The sequence below is a fragment of the Triturus cristatus genome, chromosome 1_2 (genome assembly GCF_964204655.1).
Source record: "Triturus cristatus chromosome 1_2, aTriCri1.1, whole genome shotgun sequence".
NCBI classification, from domain to species: Eukaryota; Metazoa; Chordata; class Amphibia; order Caudata; family Salamandridae; genus Triturus; species Triturus cristatus.
The window spans coordinates 117,242,772-117,268,436 of NC_140580.1; the positions used below are offsets into that span (position 1 = coordinate 117,242,772).

Sequence of the window (25,665 nt, forward strand, 5' to 3'; positions counted from 1 at the left end):
ACAAGAGAATGAAGGAGTCTGTTAAAAAATAGGCTGTGCATTTTCTACCTCTAGTTGCTCTTTAGATCTGGCCGGCATCATGTAATTAAAAAAAAATCAATACTAAAAAATACGTACATGTATACATATTTGCACTGAGGGACTTTGGGTCATCAATCCTAATTCATTTGTCTGTTCACCTATCATTCACATTGTGCTTCCATTCATCAGATCAGATAATAGGTCAGGGGGTCAGCCCACTTTAGTAACTGGCTCTCTGGCACTGTAAGTGATGGAATTTTTACTAATCGAATGTGCACACCCACTTCAAAAGAAGTGCACTTCAGTGACAGGGAATGTGGGACGACACTTTTCTTTGTCCCGAGCAACAAAATAGCAACTACTCTTCAAACAATGCGGCCAGGGTTTAGGCACAACCAAAACAAAAACGCTCCCCTTTGATTCCACGTATCTTTGTTCCTAAATGTTTACTTTAAAAGACATTGACACAATGACACAAATTCTGAAGACCGTATGCCCTACAGACCCTTGGAAGAGAGCTGTTAAATGTCAGTGTCTTCAAAGGGAAGGCATTTGCCATCGCCACGCATGATCTGTAAACATCAGCACAGGGTATCTCAGTAAGAAGGTCCAATTGCTCCTCTCCCTAAAATACAGGCTTCTCTCTCACACAAGAAAACAAACATTGAGAAGCATAAAAATAAGGACTTCTGACACAAATTTGCAGTCTCTAATTCTCTGATTTGGCCTCAGGTTGCAACACAGTTACAATATATTATTTTGTGCTTGTGGTCCAGTGAGCTGCCCCTCTGTCTGCTCCCTATCCTGATGCAAGGAATGGCCAGACCAGCGAGGTCACGACTACTTGTGAGCATTCCATGGCCACTGCAGCAGATGTTGCATCCTATATATGAAAGTGCTGATGAAGTATATGGTTCAATAATAAAGACTTACCGAATTAAAGGAGTCCTAGCTGGAGGTGGGGAAGCCAATAAAGCCATCTTTGCTTAAGATGCTGTCCGAATAGTACTTGTAGCTCCGCAGATGGTTGCAAGCCACAAAGTCACGCGTCCCTGGAAAATGAAGCAGCACAGCTTTAAATACAACTTCTCATTCGAATTTAGGGCCTGATTTAGATTTCGGTGGATGGGTTCGTCCGTCACACCGGTGACGGATATCCCGTCTTCCAAAATATAAATCCCATAGGATAAAATGAGATATATATTTTCATGGACAGAATATCCATCACCATTGTGACGGAGTAACCCGTCCGCTCGATCTGAATCAGGCCATTAATATCTAGCCTTGAAACCAAGGAGAGGGGGCTCTAAAGGCCAAAAGTCTGGAGCACTCAAATATATAAGTATGAAAAATAAATGTACCTTCTGGCTATTACTTAACAATTTATCTTATATCAACAACACACTAATGTATGTATACACTTCCACACCACACTCTCCTCCAATTCTGTATGAAGCACCCTTCGTAACCCAAAAATGATATCAAATATATAAAAACAAGTTTTTTTTATTATTATTAGTACATTTTTGATTATGCGTCCCAAAATAAGGTGTTGTCCGGATATAATCGCGGTCCCTTATTTTGTCCAGAGACACAAATGTTTTCTACGGAATTATGTCCATATGTCCTGTATCTTTATGTTTATGACGGGGCAGATCGGTTTTTTATCGTCTCCCAAGTCTTCTTATAACACCTAGAGACGCGAATCCTCTCAGTGGTAATGCCGCTATACCTTATATTGGGACGCATAATCATTTTGCCAAAACGTAGAGGGGCACACAAGAAACAGACGTTGTAGGCCTTGAAGAACCTACGTAGTACCTCAGGGGTATCCCCCTTTGGGACAACTCACATCTGCCACTATCGGCATACCAAATAGCAGACTTGAATATCATCAGATAAGGAGAAAGAATATTTTGTGTCCTGAAGAAGGTGGTTTTACAATAAGTGAATGCCATCGAAACGCGTCGACGCTTGTGTTTTGTGTGTGTCAAATTGGGTAGGATTAGGGAAAGTCAGGGATTAGTGATTTATGCCTAACACTGTCTTCCTCAAAACCAAATTGACATTTGTATGACACATTGTTTGTCTATTTGTGTTCTCCTTATTTTATAAATATGTGTAATTTCTTATTGATTTAATGTTGTGAAATTTTATCAATTTTAATCCGTGCATGCATTGATGCTCACTACATGAAATACGTTTCACAAATCAGTAGTGACTAATAATAATAAAAACAACTTGTTTTTATATATTTGATATGATTTTTGGGTTACGAAGGGTGCTTCATACAGAATTGGAGGAGAGTGTGGTGTGGAAGTGTATACATACATTAGTGTGTTGTTGATATAAGATAAATTGTTAAGTAATAGCCAGAAGGTACATTTATTTTTCATACATTAATATCTAGCAACACACATTTTGCCATTATGTAGGCAAAACCTCACTTGACCAGGTCAGAAAGTGTGTCAGGGTGGACATTTTTAAGAGAAATACTATTTTGGGTACAAGGCGATGCTATAATGTTGCAACAAACTCTGTCAGGTAGAAGCTACCTACACTGTACCGGTCCTATGGATTTAAGCCTAGCCAGAGACAGCTTTAGCTGTCTTGAAAGTCTGATACGATCCATACAGAGAAGGACAATAGGTTTTCCCAACTCAGATAGTGGTTGTTGTGTCATTCAGTCTAGATCAGCAAGCATTCAACATCCCCTGCTTGACTGTAATTATAGCTTATGATCTGAACTCTAGTTTTTATGGTATTTATGTTTTTGAAATTTCCGTCTGTATTTATTCATATTTAGTTATTGCTAATTTTATCTGTATTTATCCACATGTATTTTGGGGGTTGGGAAAAAATGATCCTGAAACTGGTCTATTTCCACATCTGCTTACCTGATACATGCATACTCTTAATTGAATGCCAGACAGGTTCCAATGATATGAACATTTACAGATGATAAGGAATATGCTACTTACCAGTATGCATCTGTTCTTGGCATGTAGAGCTGCAGAGTTGTACACTTTGCATAGATCGCCATCTGGTGTTGGGCCCGGATGTTTGCAGTTTGTTTTTGTTCTTGGACAGTCTTTGGAAGTCACGAGTTCGGTGACTCCTCCTTCGGTCCGTACTGCGCATGGGCTTCGGCTCCATCCTCAGATTGTTTTTCGCCAGCAGGGAAATGATGGAGCGTAATGATAACAGTAAGAAACCCATGTGTGTTGTATCTAAATAAGATAGACTGGAACGGATACAGGTAGCCGGGGAGGCGGGTGGGCGTGTACAACTCTGCAGCTCTACATGCCAAGAACAGATGCATATTGGTAAGTAGCATATTCCGTTCGAGGCATTTGAGCTGCAGATTGTACACTTTGCATAGATTATATAGCAGTACCCAGCCCTAGCGGCGACCACCGGTATCCGTTGCAGCGGTTTGAAATAGTGTCTTTAGTACAGCCTGGCCTACACTAGCTTGTTGCTTGGAATGCACGTCTACACAGTAATGTTTTGTGAAGGTGTGCGGAGTTGACCATGTGGCTGCTTTGCAAATGTCATCTAAGGGTATGTTCCCTAGAAAAGCCATAGAAGCCCCTATCTTTCTTGTAGAGTGGGCTTTAGGTGGAACAGATAATGTTCTTTTTGCTTTGTGATAGCAAATTTGTATGCACTTTACAATCCACCTAGCTATCCCTGATTTAGAGATGGGGTTGCCTTTATGCGGTGGAGAGAAGGAGACAAACAATTGTTTAGTCTTCCTGAAAGGTTGCGTTCTTTGTATGTAGTACAGTAAAGCCCTCTTAACATCAAGTGTATGTAGAGCCCTTTCCGCAACAGATTGAGGTTGCGAGAAAAAGACAGGTAATTCCACCGATTGATTAAGATGGAAGGGGGAAATGACCTTGGGCAGAAATTTTGGATTTGTACGAAGTATCACCTTGCTGTGATGTATCTGTAAAAAGGGTTCTTGTATAGTGAACGCTTGTATTTCACTAACCCTTCTAAGGGAAGTGATAGCTACGAGGAAAGCTGTTTTCCAGGTGAGGAACTGTAGCTCACATTTATGCATTGGTTCGAAGGGCGGACCCATTAGCCTTGTAAGAACTACATTTAGATTCCATACAGGGGAAGGTGGTGCCCTGGGCGGAATTACTCGTTTAAGGCCTTCCATAAAGGCTTTAATAGCGGGCACTCTGAACAGTGATAAATGCTGTCTGTTTAGGTGTCTATAGTGGCCCCGAGATATTGCTTTGTGTGAGATGGTATGAGGTGGGACTTTTGGTAGTTCACCGTGAAGCCTAGCTGGTGGAGCAGTTGGATGGTGCTGTTTGTATGTTGCACACATTGGTCGTAGGACGCGGCTTTTATCAGCCAGTCGTCTAAGTAAGGGAAGACGTGAATGTGTTGGCGTCTGAGGTGCCTAGCGGTAGTAGCAGCACATTTGGTAAACATCCGTGGTGCGGTTGTGACCCTGAAGGGGAGAACCGTGAATTGGTAATGCTGACCGTCCACCACAAACCTGAGGTACTTGCTGTGAGAAGGGTGTATTGGAATATGAAAGTATGCGTCTTTCAAGTCCAAGGTAGTGAGAAAGTCTCCCTGACAGAGGAGTGGGAGGACTTGTTGGAGGGTGACCATGTGGAAATGGTCCGAATGTATGTATGCATTTAGAGGCCGGAGGTCCAGAATGGGCCGCAGGGTCCCGTCTTTTTTTGGTATTAGAAAATACAGAGAGTAGACTCCTAAATTTTGCTGATTGACGGGGACTTGCTCTATAGCGTGTTTTTGTAGGAGGGAGAGCACCTCCTGTTTGAGCAGTGTGGAATGTTCCTGTGACATTGTACGGTGCCTTGGTGGAATATTGGGTGGGGTAGATGTTAGTTCGAGACAGTACCCTGACCGAACAATTTGGGTCACCCATTTGTCCGATGTTATGGACTCCCAGGTGTGAATAAAGTTTTGTAGTCTGCCCCCGACCGGAGTGGGATGGTCTGGGGGGAGCGAGGGGAAGTCATTGTGAGGGCGGTGTGGCAGAACGGGTGGTGTTGGTTTTGCCCCTGCCCTTATTGTTGTTGCCCCTGTATCCACCTCTTTGGTAGCCCTTTGAGAAGGTAGTTTGAGGAGGGGACTTGTAGGAGGTAGAGGCATTATCGGTGGAGTAACCTCTACCTGTGCTACGAAAGGACGAACGCCGAAAGGAGCGTCTAGGGGTTTGGGATTGTAATGCCCCCATAGACTTTGCTGTGTCCGTGTCCTTTTTCATTTTTTCTAATGCTTCGTCCACCTTTGGCCCAAATAGGTGTTGTTGGTCAAAGGGGTGATTTAGTATGGATGCCTGGACTTCTGGCTTAAACCCTGAGATCCTGAGCCAGGCATGACGGCGAAGCAGGACACTAGTATTTATAGCTCTAGAAGCAGTGTCCGCTGCGTCGAGGGCACATTTAATGGAGGTGTTAGTAATGAGCTTACCCTCCTGTATTAGGTCATGAGCTTTACGTTTGTGTTTCTCTGGGAGGTGTTGCATAAGAGCCTCTAGCTCATCGTAGTGTGCTCTGTCATAACGCGCAAGCAGCGACTGTGTATTCGCAATGTGCCAAATGTTTGCGGCTTGCGAGGCAGTGCGTTTACCAGACGCATCTAAGAGTTTTGATTCCTTATCTGGCGGTGGAACCTCACCTGAGGACTGGGAGTTGGACCGCTTTCTAGCTGTGGACACAACCAGTGAATCTAAAGGAGCAGGTCCTTTAATGTATGCAGGATCTGTGGGGGCTGCTTTGTACTTTTTTTCTATTCTGGGGTTTAAGACCCTGGACCTGACTGGGTCCTTGAACACCTCTGCTGCATGTTTGGTAACACCCTTAAGCATGGGCAAGATGGCTGTAGATTTATCCTGAATATCAAACGTATCCAGTAAGAAATCTTCCTCAACTGGTTCGTTATTGTAGTTCTACCCCATGATAGTGTGCTGCTCGCTGCACTAAGTGGTGAAACCCTAGTGAGTCCTCCGGGGGAGATGGCCTGGATGGGTAGAGGTCATCCTGAGGCACATCTGGTATGTCAGGGTTTTGGTAATCCTCCCATGGGTCTGGGGTCCCTGGGGGTGTGGGGTCCATTGGGGCGTCCGCTGGATCATAATCTGTATCTCCGTAATCTGGTTCTGGAGACGGGGTTGGGGAGTGATGAGGCAAGGGTGGTGGAGACCTGGGAGGGAGAGGAGGTGGAGGAGGTGTAGGAGGTGGTGGGGAGGGCACTCTGAGAGGAGATGTGGCAGAGTCCTTCCGTTTTGGCGGTGGAGGAGGAGCTGGTGTGTCAAGACGTCTTTTCTTGATAGACAAAATCAAGAGCCCAGTCTTTGGATCCTTTGTTAAGGTTTTTTGAGAAGGATCAGGTGTAAATAGTTCCGTTGGCACCGAATCGTCTGCTGGCGCCGATGTTTTCGGAGCCGAGGACTTGGGTGGTTTTTCTGCGCCATGCTTTTTTGGAACCTCCGGTTTTTTCGGTGTTGAGGTAGGCTTCGGCGCGGGAGCGTCGGTGCCGAGGGATTTATGCTTGTGTTTTGTCGGCACCTAGAGTCCAGGCTTCGGCACCGGTGGCTTCGGAGCCGAGCCGGGTGTCACTTTCTTCGGTGCCGAACGGTGTTTGTCGGCACCAGGAGTAGGCTGGCTCGAGCCCGAGCTGCCGTGAGACTTGTGATGCTTCGACACCGGGCCCGAAGGTGGGGTGATAGAAGCTGCATGTTTGGTTTTCCCTAGGCCCGGAGGCGAAGGTGTAACTGGAGTCTCTTTGGATATGGGCGCGGGGGTGGGAGGGGGTAGAGTACTCACGACCCTCTGCGCCAGTGTGATGTCCTCCAGGTCGGAGTCGTCGGCCTCGGAAGCGCTGACGATATCTTCCTCCTGCTCGGTGTGTTGTTGCCCCGAAGCTCCGGTGTCGTCTCCGAAGATGTCCGGTGGAGCCGAGGTCGATGAGTGCGCCATGGTGCGTCGAGCTCTTCGATCCCGGATGGTCTTTTTCGATCGAAAAGACTTGCATGCGGGGCAGTCTCGGGCCTCGTGTTCGGGAGAGAGGCAAAGGTTACACACCTGATGGAGGTCGGTGTGGGGAAATTTAGACCCACATTTTGGGCACTTTTTGTACGGAGTCCTTTCCATCGGCCGGGACCGGAGTCGAGGAGGGCCCGAAGGCCGGTGCCGATGTGTGGAATCGAGAAAGTGCCTCTAAGAGAGATGAAGAAGATGAAGAATCTCGATGGACGAGGATTTTCCGTCGAGGCTGGAACTGGAAAAGTTCGAAGCCGGAGCACGAAGTATCACATCCGAGCCCGAGGGCGGAAAAAAACAATCTGAGGATGGAGCCGAAGCCCATGCGCAGTACGGACCGAAGGAGGAGTCACCGAACTCGTGACTTCCAAAGACTGTCCAAGAACAAAAACAAACTGCAAACATCCGGGCCCAACACCAGATGGCGATCTATGCAAAGTGTACAATCTGCAGCTCATATGCCTCGAACATATAATAACTAAATTATATTTTTTATACAAACAAATTGGTCAGAGTTCAGTCTTTGAGTGTGTGACATCATTTGCTGCCTTAGTGTGTGCAGCAAATGCTTAACACTACCCTCTGATAAAGCCTTACTGCTCGCCCACACTACCACAAATAGAGAGTAAGGTGCGATACACGTTTACCTCTGCCTACCTTGGGGGTTCCACTGGACTCTGTGCACACTATACCTCTTTTTGGTATAGTATAACCAGAGCCAGCTTCCTACAAGTCTCCTCTGCTGGGCGTCTTCTTTCATTCTTCTTCATAGGTTGAGGGAATCTGTCTTCATGGTTCAGAGCTGTCCCCTAAATACTGTATTTAGGGGACTTTTTAGGGGTCTCCAAGTCAGTAACCAATGGGCTACTGACCTTAGGGTAAATACGCCCTTGGTGTGCTCACCCTACCTGGGGGAGTGGGCACAATCCCTAATCCTGATTGGAGAGTGCCTGCCATCTGCAAGATGGTGGGCACTGAAGAGTGGACTTCTACTCGCCTCCCCCACCTGAGGGGTAGGGTTGGCAGAGGTGGGCACACCACCTCGGCGGTGCTAATTTTTCCCGCCTGTCTTCCAGCCGAAAAGGAGGGGAGACTGGAAGGGGGCCTGCCCCTGATAGCAGGAGAGGCTGGGGGTCACGTTACAAAGGCAGCATGGCCTTTGAAGCTCCCCTGCCAGAGATGGCTCTTCCTGGCCTGGGGAAGGTGTGACCACCTCTGCACTGAGAAGGTTTTGTTTCTGGGCTCAGGGAGAGCTGGCTCCCGCCTCAGGGGTTCAGAAACATGTCCCGTGGTGGCAGGCTGGGATGTACCAGTCAGGGAACCCACCAGAGACTGGTCGTTTTTCAGGGAGCATCTCTAAGATACCCTTTGAGTGCATTTTTCATTAAATCCCACACTGGCATCAGTGTGGGTTTATTATGCTGAGAAGTTTGCTACCAAACTTCCCAGAATTCGGTAAAGCCATTATATTGCTGTGGAGTTGGTAATGACAAACTCCCAGACCATATACTCTTTATGGCTTTACTGCACTTACAATGTCTAACAATGGACTTCGAAATTGTAGGGGCACAGGGCTCATGCACCTGTACCCTCACCAGTGGTATAGTGCGCCCAGGTAGAGGGGTGTCTTACCTATACCATACCATAGTGGGTTGTAGACATGGCACACAGGTATGAGTAAACACTACGGCGTATGCAGGGTCTAAGGGAATATTTAAAGACCTGGCGTGGATATACTCTCCAGTTACAAGCTAAATACACAAAACAGTATCCACGGATCTAAACAGACTGTTAGAACCACAAAAGACCTAAAGACAGTGACCATAAACCTATATACTTCCAGCAGGCTACAGAAGGAAAAATCCCATTAAAGGTCAGACTCCCATCACTCACCAATGGTGACATGCTTCATCATCTGGGTCTCCTCCTAGTGTCACTCTAGTGGCACTAAGGGCTGCAACCCTTTCAAAAGGAAAGGGGAGCTCACAGATGTTTTTTGTGGGGCTATATAAATTATAGCGATAAAACAAGCTATATTTAGACCTACAGAAGTGAATGATCGATTTGTGTGGGAATGTTAGGTGCAGTGCGAAGATGCTGTGAAATAGGGAATTAAAACTGACCGCTGAGAAAAAAAAACCTTATTAATCTCTCTCAGAGGTCAAACCTAAAAACAGTGCAAAACGACAGTTTTCAACAAATAACTGTCTAAATGTGAAGGGTCAACATGTTTCAGCATAAGCGGACACATTTTATCCTATGCCTTCTTCAGGACCACAGAAATGTTGCTACTGCACAAAGTGATAAATGAATTAAATAAATGAATGAAAGGTTGGAACCAATACAACCATATCACCTGTAATCAGGGCTGTTTAACAATTCCTCTGTAAATAGCGGACTGATGATAGTTTCTGGAAAAGAGTAAAGTACAACGATCTACAATGTAAAGGTTGGTACAATATCAAAAAGGACTCAAGGATTCAAAAACAAAGTGCTGTATATGCTGACACATTAGATCATTGTCTCTAATTGTGTCATTTCTTCAATGCATGAAATGCAAGCTTACCCGTTTTACACGAGGATAAGAATTCACCTCACCTGGCCGCGGCTCAGGAAAAAGGAGGCACCATTCTGCGAAAAAAAAACGTGGGGAAAGAACAAAACATGTTCATGATACCCTGCTTTTCACTATATCTCTATTACTCTAGTATATAGCAGGAGCAACGTGCACACAGGCTGACATAGGAACACAGGTCTGATTAAAAACCATACTTCAAATTGCTCATAAAATACTGTCCATACTTATCCCATGGTATGTAGTAGGGATCACAGTATTATTATATGAAAATGTAACTCATGGGCGAGAGCCGTCCATCATAGCTACCGTAGCTGACAGCCCTTGCCCATACTCCCATTCTCATACTTTCTTTTACATGTCTCTCCACGTATGTATTCCATGTTGAAGAATATTACTCCAGTTCAACCTTAGTAATAGTAGACTTGCTGGCTGTTTATATCTTATAAGGGACATTCTAATATTAATACCCGATAGTGGCTCAACCCTGATCGCTGTGCTTGATCAAAGCAAACCACCCTTTCTTAGTGCACTCAGCATCTCAATGTTTTATACAATAGTTCGGCTGTAGAGCCAAATCTTATCATATACCACCTCGTGGCTCAGAACTTATGCGTGCATGCCGCCTCCACTCCGAGCTACCAATACAAAGCAGTGATCTGCACAACCTTTGTGTATTCAAAATCAACCATTAACTCTCGTCAAACATCAGGAACGACTGCTATGGGCTCAGCGCATATAGCGTGTCCTACTGCCCATAAAACAACGCTGCAATACCCAAACGGCTCAAAAAACTGCTTATAAAACCTCCACCATTTTCAAGATAATACCAAAGATCGTGCGGAGGCTTTTCTTATTGAACAATGCCCACAAATCCAAAACACGCGCTTGAATCACAGAAAAACATGCTTACATGTGCACTCTTACCTGTCCGTCGTACCTCTGGCGGTTTGATGAGCCGTCTGGGGAGGTAACGATCGACACTAAACGCCATCTTTAAAAAGATTGTTTGGATACCTACGTCACACGCAACGCATTAGGATCACGTGGCGATCAAAACCAAGGATCATGGGAATTGTAGTTTATAAATGGGATATTAACACATGAGGATACATCATCTTAGTAGTGGCACTTTGAAGGGATGTATACTGACATATAAAAGACATCTGAGACAATTTTTATACAAATGACCCCTCTACCACATCAGAAGATCAGCAGGGCAGATGGGACACGACTATGGGTAATTAATAAGATATAAGACTAACACAAATGCAAGCGTAACTTTTGCCTGGTTAGTAGTCATACACCACACATGGGGGACTTAACTAGCATTTGTGACAAGAAGCTTACGCAGTGAGTTGCGATATAAGAAAATCCACTCCGGTGAAAAAACAGAAGACTTTGAGAAAAATCGAGCACACCTCGAGTGAATGAGGAGTTCTATTTAGTGGTAATCACCTGTCTTTATGGGTTGTCCAGTCATGTAGGAGCGATAGCTATAACAACATTCTTATGAGATATGAGGCGGCTTTGATTGCTGCTCGTGCCACATATGCTGTCTGGTGAATTATAATACCTGGAATGGGCAAACTTGGACCGAGACATGCCACTCATTGATTGAGCAGTAGTTGAAAACACTCCGGGGCATTCTTAATGGCATTATTATTGTGATTCATTTTGAAGAGAAAAAAAAGTCAGTCTTCACAGAAAAATAAGACTTCTTTCCATTTTTATGGTTTAAAAGTGGAACCACAGCAAATATCACATTTATAAACTACAATTCCCATGATCCTTGGTTTTGATAGCCACGTGATTGGGCGTTCCTGATGCATTGCGTGTGACGTAGGTATCCAAACAATCTTTTTAAAGATGGTGTTTCCTGTCGATCGTTACCTCCCCAGACGGCTCATCGAACCGCCAGAGGTACCGATACACAGGTAAGAGCGCACACGTAAGCGCGTTTTTCTGTTATTCAAGCGTGTGTTTCTTAAGCGTGTGTTTTGGATTTGTGGGCATTGTTCAATAAAAAAAGCCTCCGCACGATCTTTGGTATTATCTTGAAAATGCGGGAGGGTTTACGAGCAGTTTTTTGAGCCGTTTGGTATTGCAACGTTGTTTTATAGGCAGTAGGACACGCTATAAGCGTTGAGCCCCTAGCAGTCGTTCCTGATGTTTGACGAGGGTTAATGGCTGATTTTGAATACACAAAGGTTGGGCAGATCACTGCTTTTTATCGGTAGCTCGGAGTGGAGGTGGCATGCACTCATAAGTTCTGAGCCACGAAGTGGTATATGATAAGATTTGGCTCTACAGCCGAACTATTGTATAAAACATTGAGATGCTGAGTGCACTAAGAAAGGGTGGTTTGCTTTGATCAAGCACAGCGATCAGGGTTGAGCCACTATCAGGTATTATTAGAATGTCCCTAATGAGATAAAAACAACCAGCAAGTCTACTATTACTAAGGTTGAACTGGAGTAATTTTCTTCAACTTGGAATACATACGTGGAGAGACATGTAAAGTTAAGTATGAGAATGGGAGTATGGGCAAGGGCGGTCAGCTACAGTAGCTATGATGGACGGCTCTCTCCCATGATTTACATTTTCATATAATAATACTGTGATCCCTACTACATACCATGGGATAAGTAAGGACAGTATTTTATGAGCAATTTGAAGTATGGTTTTTAATCAGACCTGTGTTCCTATGTCAGCCTGTGTGCACGTTGCTCCAGCTATACAATAGAGTAATAGTGAAAAGCAGGGTATCATGAACATGTTTTGTTCTTTCCCCACGTTCTTTTTTCGCAGAGCGGTGCCTCCTTTTTCCTGAGCCACAGCCAGGTGAGGTGAGGTCTTATCCTCGTGTAAAACATATAAGCTTGCATTTCATGCATTGAAGAAATTACACAATTAGAGACAGATCTAATGTGTCAGCATATACAGTACTTTGTTTTTGAATCCTTGAGTCCTTTTTGATATTGTACCAACCTTTACATTGTAGATCGTTGTACTTTACTCTTTTGCAGAAACTATCAACAGTCCACTATTTACAGAGGAATTGTTAAACAGCCCTGATTACAGTTAATATGGTTGTATTGGTTCTACCCTTTCATTCATTTATTTAATTAATTTATCACTTTGTGCAGTAGCAACATTTCTGTGGTCCTGAAGAAGGCATAGGATAAAATGTGTCCGCTTATGCTGAAACATGTTGACCCTTCATATTTAGACAGTTATTTGTTGAAAACTGTCATTTCGCACTGTTTTTAGGTTTGACCTCTGAGAGATATTAATAAAAGTTTTTTTCTCTCAGCAGTCAATTTTAATTCCCTATTTCACAGCATCTTTGCACTGCACCTAACATTCCCACACAAATCGATCATTCACTTCTGTAGGTCTATATATAGCATGTTTTATCGCTATAATTTACATAGCCCCAAAAAAAACATCTGTGAGCTCCCCTTTCCTTTTGAAAGGGTTGCAGCCCTTAGTGCCACTAGAGTGACACTAGGAGGAGACCCAGATGATGAAGCATGTCACCATTGGTGAGTGATGGGAATCCGTCCTTTTATAGGATTTTTCCTTCTGTAGCCTGCTAGAAGTATATAGGTTTATGGTCACTGTCTTTAGGTCTTTTGTGGTTCTAACAGTCTGTTTAGACTCGTGGATACTGTTTTGTGTATTTACACAGGTATGTGTGCCATGTAGACTCTTTACTTTTCTATTCACCAAAACACGCAGCCTGAAAGGGAAGTGTGTGTGTGAAGGTACAGGACCTCTAAGAGTGGCAGAATATGTGCTGTAGCCCTTAGAGGCCTTCCCTGGACAGTGCCCATGGTACCCATGGTACCTTTACAAGGGACTTTAATGTGGCCAGAGCGGTGCCAATTGGGGGTATAAAGGTACAGCTTGGGAAAGAACACAGGCCCTGGGAACCGGATTGTCAGGGACCCAGGGCACATCAAGTCAAAGTGCATCAGAAATCCACCAAAAAGTGGGGGGGTTACTGCAACAGGAACCCAGCTTACTACACATATGGAGATAATATGGATACCTATGGAATGAGAGGTGCCTGTAATGTTAACCAAATCTCTGTTTGCGGAGGCCTATAAAAAGAGGAAGCGAATAACTACGGTGGGATGTACTTATGGTGGGATCACATGAATTTAGGAACAGTGTAATTCCTTGAGAGGGGAGTGGAGAAATACCTAACGGCTTTGTGAAGACCCATGGGATAGAGGTAAATGATTGTGAACAGCGGGATGGTGCTGGAGCTGTCAATCATCTGCGCACAAAAGTTGAATGTTACCCTTACCAACAGAGCTCCGAGTGGCTCCAGCCCTGGGCCTTGTTTTTCTCGGGCATCAACGAGATCAACAACAAAAAGAAAGGGACTACGGCTCCTATAGTGCTGTCCTTGCCAGCTACACCAACTCGTTTATATAGTGAGAACTTGACTTCTAGTTTGAAGGTACAGGAAAGCTTTATATGAGCTCAAGTTAAATTATCCAAGGTCAGGTTCATTTTTTCAGAAACAGGAAGTTGAGCTGACATCGATAATGTAACCTAAGTCTCAACTTCTAAAGCTTTGGCGGTAGCGTCACATCCTCTCTTTCTGCTAACAGCGCCTCTGCAAGTGGCTCTCCAGCTTTCTGACGTCACGAGGCTGGAAAAAACAATGGTGTGAGAATAACAAGCTCCCTGCACCTAACAAGTGAATACCAATTAATCGGTATTCACCAGATCCTTGGAGGAATCACATGATGATTGGGGAACCCAGTTCGAGGAATGCCTAAGCAAGAAACAAAAAGAGGACTATGATAGCAAAGGAAGCCTTTAGGAGGTTGAAATCTTATCTGCAATTTTGAAAATGAACCGCTTTTTGTATCAGTCTGCTGGCAGAAATTGTTTTGCACCGTTCAAAGGATGTCTTGGAGTGCGGGGAGCCAGTTGGGCAACTAAGCGAAAGCTCAGATTTGGGATAAGATGAGGAAATGTAAATCCAGCTCTGGGACAGACGAGATGTAAAGTTTTATGGCTCGTGCTTGCATAAAGGGTCTTACAAGAGGTCTCCAAATCTACACTTCTCTCTAGAGTTGTGCCTTCAAAAGGATTAGCGGCTTCGATTGTTTTTTCTTCGAGAAACGTAAAACCACGCTGCAGTGGACAAAGAAATGTACCATTTGATTGCGCAAAGGATGCACTGTGGTAAACAGCATATCCCCACCCCAGCACTTACATTTTTATTTCTCCCAAACCCCCAGGTCCCATCTTTATTATCAAGACTGACCTGAGGCGGGCAATTGTGGCACTGACGCGAGTGCTTGAGTTCGAGGCGGGTGAGCGACGAGGAGCAGAATTTAGAAAGTGACATCGGTGGAGTGCTGCAGAGTGAGTCCGCTCCACCCACGACTACTAGTTGCCCTGAACAGCAAATGGTAGGTGTGAGAAAGTGCCCTCTTTCTGCATGGTTGCTCCCACTTTTTGCTGAATTGCTGATGTACTTTGACTGAGTGTGCCCTGCGCTCCTGCTAATCAGGTACCCAGGGCCTATGTTCTTTCCCAAAAACTGCATTGAAGCCTAAACCAAATTGGCATCTCTGGCCACAGGTCAGCCCCTGGTAAATGGTACCACAGGTTCCCAGGGCACTGTGACCAGAGAAAGCCTCTAAGGGCTGCAGCACTTATTGTGCCACCCTTAGAGGTCCTGTACCAGTGCGCTCAGACACTGCCTTTGCACGCTGCGTGTCATGGTGCAGAACAAAGTGTAGAGTCAACATGGCACACATCCCAGTGTGCCATGCCACAAACCACTGCCCTTGCATACATCAGTCACCCCTCTAGCTGGGTGCCCTATGCCAGTGGTGAGGGTACAGGTGCATGAGCCCTGTACCTCTACAGTGCCCAAGTCCATTCCTGGGCATTGTAAGTGCAGTGCTGCCATTAAGAGTATATGGTGCTGGGAGTTTGTCATTACGAACTCCACAACACCATAATGGCTACACTGAAGACTGAGAAGTTTGGTATCCAACTTCTCAGCACATTAAACCCACACTGACGCCAGTGTGGGATTTAATGTAAATTGCAACAGAGGGCATCTTAGAGATGCCCCCTGAAACTCGACCAACTTCTAGTGACCTGACTGAGTGGCTGCTTAGGCTGCCACCAACAGACATGTTTCTGGACCCCTGGGTCGGGAGCCTGCTGCTCTCTGGGGCCTGAAACAATGCACATCCTGGGACGAGGTGCCAAGCCTCCTACCCCAGGATGGGCAGGGTTCACGAAGGGGAAGCTTCAAAGGCCTGCCACCTTTGTGAGCTTCCCCAGGCCACTTGCTCTCAGCAACTGGTCCCCACTGGTTCTGACCCCCACTTTGGGCGGGAGAGCCGGCGGGAAAAACAAGCGAGGAAGAGAGGTGTGCCCACCTCTGCCAACTCCACCCCTCAGGTGGGGGAGGTGAGGTGAAGCACAACTCCGAATCCCCGCCATCTGAAGGATGGGGTGGACCCAACCAACCAGGGACAAGCTCATGCCCCCTCCCACTGGAGGGTGGTACAATAGGGGGTGGACCCACCCCACGAAAGGGAGCCATTGGTCCCTGCCCTTTACCTACCTGTAACGCACGTAAATTAAGTATTTAGGGGGCACCCTGAACCTTGCTTCCTGAGATCCAGACAAGAAAGAAGATAAGAAGAAGGACTGAAGAGCCGTGCAGAGCTAACAAGAGGACGACGCCCACTGAATTGGCCCCAGCCCTACTGGCCTGTCTTCCCCTCGAACCTGCTCCTGCGAAATCCCGATGTGTGCTGCAGCCAGCAACCTCAAGAAACCCGGAGGACCTGCCTGCCTTCACTTCTAAAGACTGCATCTCCCGTGAACACAGGATTTGTTCAAACTGCAGCTTCTGGCACCAGCCAGAGACCGCGAATCCAGCTCACTCTGCACCCGCCGAACCCCGCCCGAGCTCAAGTGGAAAAACACCATGAGGAGGTCACCCCGGCAATCCTGACACGAGATCCCGTGACCCCTGACCTGCCTCCAGCTGACGCCTGCAGCCTAAATCAAGAAGGCCCCCCTAACCGCGACCAGGAGCTGGTAAGAAGATCCGACCCCAAAAGGCACCCCTGCACCCGATGCCCCGCAGCCTTGTGTGACCAAACCGACGGTGCCTAACCAACCCTTAACTTCCCAACTTACCTCTCCAAGTGGTGGTCGCACCCAGAAGTCCTTTGTTTCCCTGCCTGTAGTGCTTTTGCAAACCGGAGGTTCTCCATAGAAAACAACAGGGCGCACGACGTCGAAATAGCACTCTGCACCCAACCGCCCCAGTGACGCTGAGGGTGCACCTTTTGTGTTACTTTGTTTCCCCATTTGCCCTGACCTTGACCCTAGGAGCTTTGCTCCCACAACCCAGTGGCTTGCTTATCAGCAGCCACCAACCGGAGGTCCCCTATCCCCCAATGGATAACATTGGGCCGCAACACTCTGCACCCGGCCGCCCTAGTGCCGCTGAGGGTGCAACAACAGCGCATCACTGACCCTCGGGAACCCCTGAATCTAACCCCAGAACCTTAACGCCCACAGACAATTACTTACCTGTGAACCGTTAACTTGTTTTTACTCCATAGGATAACATTAACTATTTGTCTCCAAAAAGTTTTAAGTGTGGAGTTTTGAAATCTAAAAATATTCTTTAAAAATCATGCGAATAACCAAAACGTAATTATTTACCTGTTTCCAGGAAATGTCCCAGTGCTGAATCTAGGTATCCAGCACTGAGTTAGAGCAGTAACGTAAAAAGTAACTTACCTGTAATTTACTGAAAAAGCCTATTCATTTCAATGTACTGTATTTGCCAAGTGTTGCAACCTACTGCATCCCCTGTAAATCAAACAAAGTACAATTGCTATTGCATTTTCAAACTGTCCTATATCCAGTAACTTATTACTGAAAAGTATTTAATGCTTACCTGTGCCAGGCTTGCTTGGTTCTAAAAATAAAACAACACAATTGGCCTAGAGTTCAGTTATTGAGTGTGTGAAATCATTTGCTGACTGTTTACATCAAATGCTTAACACTGTCCTCTGATACTACCTTACTGCTCGACCACAATTAGAGAATAAGTTTCTACCTAACTTTAACCTCTGCCTACCTCTGGGGTCACTTGGACTCTATACACACTATACCTCATTTTGGTGTAGTATATATAGAGCCAGTTTCTTACATGGAACAGTTTGAAAAGGCAATAGAAATTGTACTTTGTTTGATTTACAGGGGATGCAGTAAGTTGCAACACTTAGGAAATACAGTACATTGAAATAAATAGGCTTTACGGTGTGCACCTAGGCCCGAAGGTGAAGGTGTTACTGAAGCCTTTTTATGAGTGGGTGGGTGGGAGGGGTTGAAGTCAGTACTTACGACCCGCTGCCCTGGAGTGATGTCTTTGACGTCGGAGTCGTCGGCTTCGGAGGCGCTAATGTTGCCCTCTTCGATCTGCTCCTGCTCCGGTACAATGATTGCTTCTTGGAAGATATTGACCGGTATCTATGTTGATGATCGAGCCATGCTTCTTTGAGCCAGACAATCCCGTATTGTTTTCTTGGAGCGGAAAGAGGCACAAGCTGGACAGTCTTTGGCCTCGTGCTCAAGTTAAAGGCAGAGGTTACACACCTCGTGAAGATCAGCGTGTGGAAACTTGGATCCACATTGAGGTCACTTTTTGAAAGGAGTTCTTTCCATGAGCCGAAGGCCTAATGGCGTGGCTAGGCCCGAAGGCCTGTGTCAACAACCGGAATAGAAGAATTTAAGTTTGTAGAGATGCGCTTCAATAGGGAAATGCGATTGAAACAATACCGAAGAATGGGTGAAGGATTGCGCGTCGAAAGGTAGAACGGTAATGACACCGAACTGGAGCGTGAAGAACTCATCCGAGCCTGATGGCAGAAAAAGACAATCTGAAGATGGAGTCGATGCCCAAGCGCACTATTGTCCAAAGGAGGAGTCATCTATCTTGTGACTTCCAAAGACTTAGTCCAATACAACAACAAAGTGCAAACATCCGGGCCCAACACCAGATGGTGATCTATGCACAGTGTGTGATCTGCAGCTCATATGCCGCGAACAAGAGTGTTTTTCTATTTTTTGAGACACACTGAGAATGGTGAAACGCATACAAAACAATACAGACAATACAGTGTGTTGCGCACCGAGAGGATCCCGAAGGACGGTGTCTAACCAGAGCGCTGCAAACCACGTCCGAACCCGATGGCGGAAAGAAATCAATCTAACAGTGGAGTCGATGCCCATGTGCACTATCACTGAAAGGAGGAGTCACCTTACCTTGTGACTGGAAAATACTTCTTAGAAGACAACAACTTGCAAACATCCGGACACAACACTAGATGGCAGGAGTATGCAAAGCATGTGTATCTACAGCACACATGCCTAAAACACACATTTATCATGTCTTTAAAACTGTCTGAGACAAGTCACACATTTTTCTGACATGCACTCGGAGATAATCAGACAATGTTTGGTTGGGTGGGTGGTTCAGGAAATACATAATTCAGTGCTTTGCCATTGTGTCTCCAACATAAAAGGTCAACAGTAAAGGGTAAATACATATTTCCCAAGCACTCAATGAAATAAAGAAAAACACTAGTTGGTACCTCTTCTTTTTGTGGCGCATGTTCCTCTATGCACTCTGCAACTGTGTTCTTCTCACTGGGGATCCACAAGGAAGAATTGTGCTTTGTTTGCTCAGCGAATTGCTGCTGTTGCATGAATAACATATGGTAGAGCTCCTGTATTTCTGGTAGAGAGACCTGCAGTGACTGGGCTTCCATAAGCACTTCTTCTAGTTCTGCACTTAGACCTACAATGATATAATTTAAGACTCTGGTAATGACAGATCGTATGAGACAGTTTGTGCATTACTATATGGTTATAATTCTCCTGATATATTAAAATAATAAAAACACCAGATGCTAAAGAGTTCTATCAATTAACATGGTTCATGCCTTCAACATAGGTTACAACAAAACCACCTAGATAAAACATTCAGTATTTCAGCAATCTTCTGCACATCAGAAGAGGTATGAAAATAGTTACTTACCTCTAACTCCAGTTCCCCAACATTGGAATCTTTTATACAAACACATGCTTGAATTCTTCCCCGTTGTCAGGCTGGGAATCCCCGGTGCATTAAAGTAGCAGTATACAGTGTAAAATAAACAGCATACAAAGTAAAATGCCCACTTGCCTGAAACATGGTATGTTTAGTAACACATCCACCTCATTTGAAAGAACCCAAACTTCGGCCAATGAGATGTAAGCTTAAGCTCTCCTACTCCCCCTAGAGGCCATAATAGCTCAGATTTCAAACACACGTGTAAGAATAAATATGATGACCCACTGACTGGGAAGGAGGGAGGGTTGCATGTGAATATATAAAATATATCAATGTTGAGGAACTGGAGTTACAGGTAAGTAACTAATTTCTTCTCCAACATTGGCTCTTTGATATATTCACATTCTTTAATCAGAATAGCAAGGAGTACAAATTATAAAATACATGCAGGAACCAGGATTACCATTAATGGAAACGATTTCTCAGCACTGTCTGTCCTACTGTTGCATCAGCTTCTGCGCTCATGTCTAGGCAGTAATGCTTCATCAATGTATACCTGCTCCTCCAGGTGGCTGTATGGTAGATGTCTTTTAAAGACACCGCAGCATGGAGTGCTGCAGTTGAAACCATGCCCCTGGTGGAACGCACACACACTTTCCCCTGGAGACGACGCTTGGCTCTGGCGTGACTGAAAGCACTACAGACTGAGGGCAAACAAGTTAGCCCCTGTTTGGACACGGCTTTGCCTTTGCATGGTTGACCAAATTATACAAATATCTGGTCTTATATGTGCATGTCCTTTATTTTGTCTATATAGAATTTTAGACATACATGCAAGTCTAGAGAATGTAATGATCTTTCTGCTGTTGAAGGTGGATTGGGAATGAAAGATGCAAGAATGGCAGGCTCATTTAAATGGAGGTCAGTAGGCACCTAAGGAATGAATTTAGGACTCATCCATAATGAATCTGCAAAAAGGTTCCCCGATGGTAAATGCCTAAATAACTCTCACTCTTCTAGTGGATGTCAGAGCCAGGAGTAGTACTATCTTCCAGGAGACAAATTTTAAGTTTGCTCTATGAATAGGATCAAAAGGAGGTAAGATAAGCTGGCCGAAGACAGTGTTAAGCTCTCATGGAACTGGAGGATGCCGGAGACGTGGAAAAGGTCTGAAGAGCCCTTTAATAAACTGTTTAATTACCCTTTGGGAAAACAGAGTAGACATGGATGTATCCATCCTCCTAAATCTGGAGACTGTACCCAGATGGACAGTGACTTAAGAATATTTGAGAATGCTCTTGCCCACCTTAAATACAGAAGGATCGAAGAAGTATAGGAAGCTGGATCTGTATATACCATACCAAAATGAGGTATAGAGTGCACAGAGTGCAGTGGAACTCCAAAGGTATGCAGAGGTAAAAGTAGATAGCACCTTATTCTCCATTTGTGGTAGTGTGGGCGAGCAGTAAGGCTTTATCAGAGGGTAGTGTTAAGCATTTGTTGTACATACTCAATGTGCAAATGATGTCACACACTCAAAGACTGAACTCAGAACAATTTGATTTGTATAAAAATATTATTTGGTTGCATTTATTTTCTAGAACCAAGCAATCATGGCACGGGTAAGTGTAAATGGTACTTTTCAAGGCAAGTTGAACAATAAACGCAAGCTGAATGAAAATGACTGTTACAGATGTGTAAATACTTTTAATATAGTTGAAATTACTGCTAGATTACTTTTGATTACTTTGCAGATAACTTTTTCTACTCAGTGTGATACGCCTAGATATCACACTGAGACATTTCCTAGAGAAAAGGTACGTAAAGTAGTTTGCAATTATTTCCAGTTTTTCAAGTTCTCTTACAAAACCAAATCCACACAGAACAATTTAAGGAAAAAAAGTAAATTTATTCCTATGGGGAAAATATGGTTATTGGTTAACAGGTAAGTACTTGGTTGTGGGAGCTGGTATTCTGGGGTTAGAACCAGGGTTCCCCCAGGGTCAAGGATGCACTCTCAAAGCACCCTCAGCGGCACTAGTGTGGTCAGGTGCAGAGTGCTGAGGCCCAATGTTATCCAATGAGGAAGAGGGGGCCTCCAGGTTGTGGGAGCAAAGCTCCTCGTGAAAGGCTCAGGGCAAAGGGGGATCCGAGATAGCACCCAAAGTACACCCACAGCCGTGCAGGGACGGCTGGGTGCAGGGTGCTGTTTTGGCGTCGGGTGCCCTATTGTTTTCAATAGGAGTTGCCGGTTTTGGATTTTGGCTGCATGCTCGGTCCAGGAAGACTTCTGGGAGGAACCAACAGCTGGGCAAGTAAGTTGGAGGGCTTAGGAACATAGGTGCACCTCGGGTTCTCTTCTCCAGGGCGCAGGGCGGCTTGATGCAGGGGTGTCTTTTGAGGTTGGATTTTTACCAGGTCACTCGTGGTGGGAGGGGGGCCTCCGTGCAGAGGCTTCAGGCAACATCATTGAGTCCTGGAGGGACCGACCCACAGTAGACTCAGACTTTGCAGCGCTGATGGACCTCGCTGGGACTGGTGGGCCACCTGGATTCAGGCCGTAGGCATCGGGTGCAGTGGTGGTTCCAGGCGTCGGGTTTCTTTATCCTCAGCAGGCTCAGAGTCTGTCTTGGGAGTTTCTTTTGAACACAGCTGCTGTTCACAGGATATCCTATCTTTGTTGAAGGCAGTCAGTCCTTCCAAGGGTTCTGGAGGTCGCTGTTTGAAGGGTAAGGTGACTTTGGCGCAGGATATCTGAAAACTGCAAAGGGGCCGGTAGGACTGGGGCCAAGTCAGTTCTTCTCTGCAGTCTCCTCTGCTGGGCGACTTCTTTCGTCCTTCATAGGTTGCGAGAATCTCTCTTTTTAGTTCAGGGCTGCCCCCTAAATACTGTATTTAGGGGGCGTTTTATGGGTCTTGAGGTCAGTAGCCAATGGGCTACTAACCTTAGGGCGACTACGCCCTTGGTGTGCTCACCCCACGTGGGGGAGTGGGCATAATCCCCAATCCTGATTGGAGAGTGCCTGCCATCTGCAAGATGGTGGGCACTGAAGAGTGGGCTTCACCTCGCCTATCCCACCAGAGTGGTGGGGTTGGCAGAGGTGGGTACACCTTCCGGGCTGGCTAATGTTTCTTGCCAATCTTCCCGCCGAAAAGGAGAGACAGGAAGGGGGCCCGCTCCTGATAGCAGAAGAGGGAGGGGGATGCATTACAAAGGCGGCAAGGTCTTTGAAGCTCCCCTGCCGTAGATGGCTCTTCCTGGCCTGGGGAAGGTGTGACCACCTCCACCCAGGAAAGGATTTGTTTCTGGGCCCAGGAAGTGAATGCTCCCAACCCCCATGGGTCCAGTAACATGTGCTGAGAAGTTTGATACCAAACTCCCCAGTTTTCAGTAAAGCCATTATGGTGCTGTGGAGTTCATAATAACAAATGTATATTTTCTTACCCGTCGGTGTAGTTTTGCAGCTTGAAGACTTTCTGGATTCACTATGTTGTGCATTGTTCAGCCATCCTGTGGTTGGGTCCGGAATTGCAGTCTTTTTTCTCTTTTTTTTATTTTCTCCGTGGCCCAGGTGCGCGTCGACATACCACCATTTGCTGTCCTTCGTAACGTTGACGCGCTTCCTCCGGAAGCTCCCACCGGAAGCTCCCACCTTTGGTCGTTATCGTCGGATTCTTTTTTCTTGTCGTGTGTTACTCTTTCTCTTCTTTTAACTCTTAAAGTCTTATTCCTGTTTTAATCCTCTTCCTCCTGTCTCATCTTTCTGGTGGAGGAGGGTGGGATCGCTAGTGAATCCAGAAAGTCTTCAAGCTGCAAAACTACACCGACAGGTAAGAAACTATATGTTTTGCAGCGTGAATCTTTCTGGATTCACAATCCTGTGCATATACTTTGTAGCGGTTTGTCGTTATTGTGGTGGCTGGGTGGAAGATGAGCACTGATTATTGAATATGTGTTGCAAGACCTTCTGTCCTACTTGCTCTTCCTTGTTCATTTGAATATCTACACAATAGTGCTCAGTGAACGTGTGCACTGCAGACCATGTTGCGGCTTGGCAAATGTCTTGAATAGGTGTGTTTGCTAGAAACGCAATTGTTGCTCCTTTCTTCCTTGTTGAGTGAGCATGAGTTGCTCCTTGTAACTGTTGTCCTGCTGGTTTGTGGCAGAGTTGTATGGTTAGTGCAATGGTATTTTTGGTAACTGGCCGCCCCAAAAATCTGCTGGCAAAGGATACAAAGAACTGCTTTGTCTTTCTGCACTCCGTTGTCCATTCCATATAATGCATTACTGCCCTCCTGGCATCCAGTGTGTGTAACGCCCTTTCTGTGCTTGTGGTAGGTTTTTGGAAAAAACTTGGTATTTGAATTGTCTGGTTGAAGTGGAACCGTGACACCACCTTTGGCATGAAGTGTTGATCTGTTCTCATTACAATCCTATCATTGTGTATTTGCAGGTAAGGCTCTTGAAGTGTTAGTGAAATATACACTAAAAATCACCCGATCAACGAAAACGAAATTACTCACCTGTTACCAGGAGAGATCCCAGTGCTGGATCTTTGTGCCCAGCACTGACCCTACAAAGCAATTACAACTGTGATTTTGCGATAACCAAACTTTCCTCCATAGGATAACATTGCCTGGTTTTTGCCAGAAAGTGTAGATTTTTGAAACATACAAATATTCCTTAAAAATCGCCTGTGTAACAAAAACGATTTCTTTCACCTGTTTACAGGAGATGCACCAGGGCTGAATCCAGGATCCAACCCTGAGTAAGAAAAACCTATGCAAAGTAATTCCCATTGAGCTCAATGTTATAATTGTGTTTAACTTGTGTTGCCTATTGCAACAACTGTAACTACATTCAAAAGTCTATTGCTACTTGAAAGTATTCAACTAGATTAGTATTTTTATACCTACTTGTGGTTCTAAAATAAAACAATATATTTTTTATATACAAAACAATTGGCCTAGAGTTCAGTTCTTGAGTGTGTGAGACCATTTGCTGACTGAGTGTGTACAACAAATGCTTTACACTGTCCTCTGATACTGCTTTAATGCTCGACCAAGCTACCACTTAGAGAGTAAGGTTATATTTAACTTTAACCTCTGCCAAACCTCTGGGGACTGTGGACTCTATACACACTGAACCTTACTTTGGTGCAGTATATACAGAGTCACTTTCTTAAATTGGTGGATCAGTGGTGGGATACAAACTTGCATTTGTTGGACTACTTGGTTACTATCTGATCACACGACAGAACTCTTAAATTGCCTGTAGAATTCAGATTTTTCTAAATTGGCCTTTCCAAAATACTAAAAGTCTTGTCAGGGCCTTGCTTAAAGTCCCCTTAGAATTTTAGAGAAATAAAAGTCACTGTAGTCAAGCGTAGAGGGTTACAACTGTCTGGTCTGGTTAGAATGTCTCAAAAGAATCCAGCTATTAGTGAAGGTAATATCATGCAGGACCTGGTTGAGGAGCTCAACCTCACACCTTAATTACACTTGTCTTTCAAGGAATTGAGGTCCTTATGCAAACTAAAAGGTATAACAATGGGCCTGCATCCAACCAAACAAGAGCTCCAGGAGCTCCTGGCTAAGTATGCAAAGGACACCCCTCTGAACATGGTGATGACCAGTCAGATGAGGAAAGGGAGGAGGATGAGGGGGATAGTGACCCCCCCCCCTCCAATAATCCCTAGAGAGGAAAGGGACCCCATACCCTTAACTCCAAGAATCAACCTCTGGGGGCCTACAGACCACATAGGTGGACCAGGTCCCAGAGGAAACACTGGGGAACTCCCCAGTGAAGAGGACAGCTTTTTAGCAAAGCTGGCCAAGCGATTAGAACTAGAGTCCAGACTCCTGGCTCTAGAGAAAGAAAGGAAGGAGATGGGTTT

General features: G+C 45.3%; 1 protein-coding gene across 1 annotated transcript in view; it reads right to left on the reverse strand.

Annotated features, from left to right (window-relative positions):
* Positions 1 to 25,665, reverse strand: part of LOC146866925 (lysine-specific demethylase 5B-like) — a 717,572-nt gene that overhangs the window by 128,465 nt on the left and 563,442 nt on the right. The window contains exon 11 of the mRNA XM_085618314.1: positions 19,308 to 19,513. Coding sequence (XP_085474440.1) covers positions 19,308 to 19,513 — 206 coding nt within the window. The remainder of the gene's footprint in view (positions 1 to 19,307; positions 19,514 to 25,665) is intronic.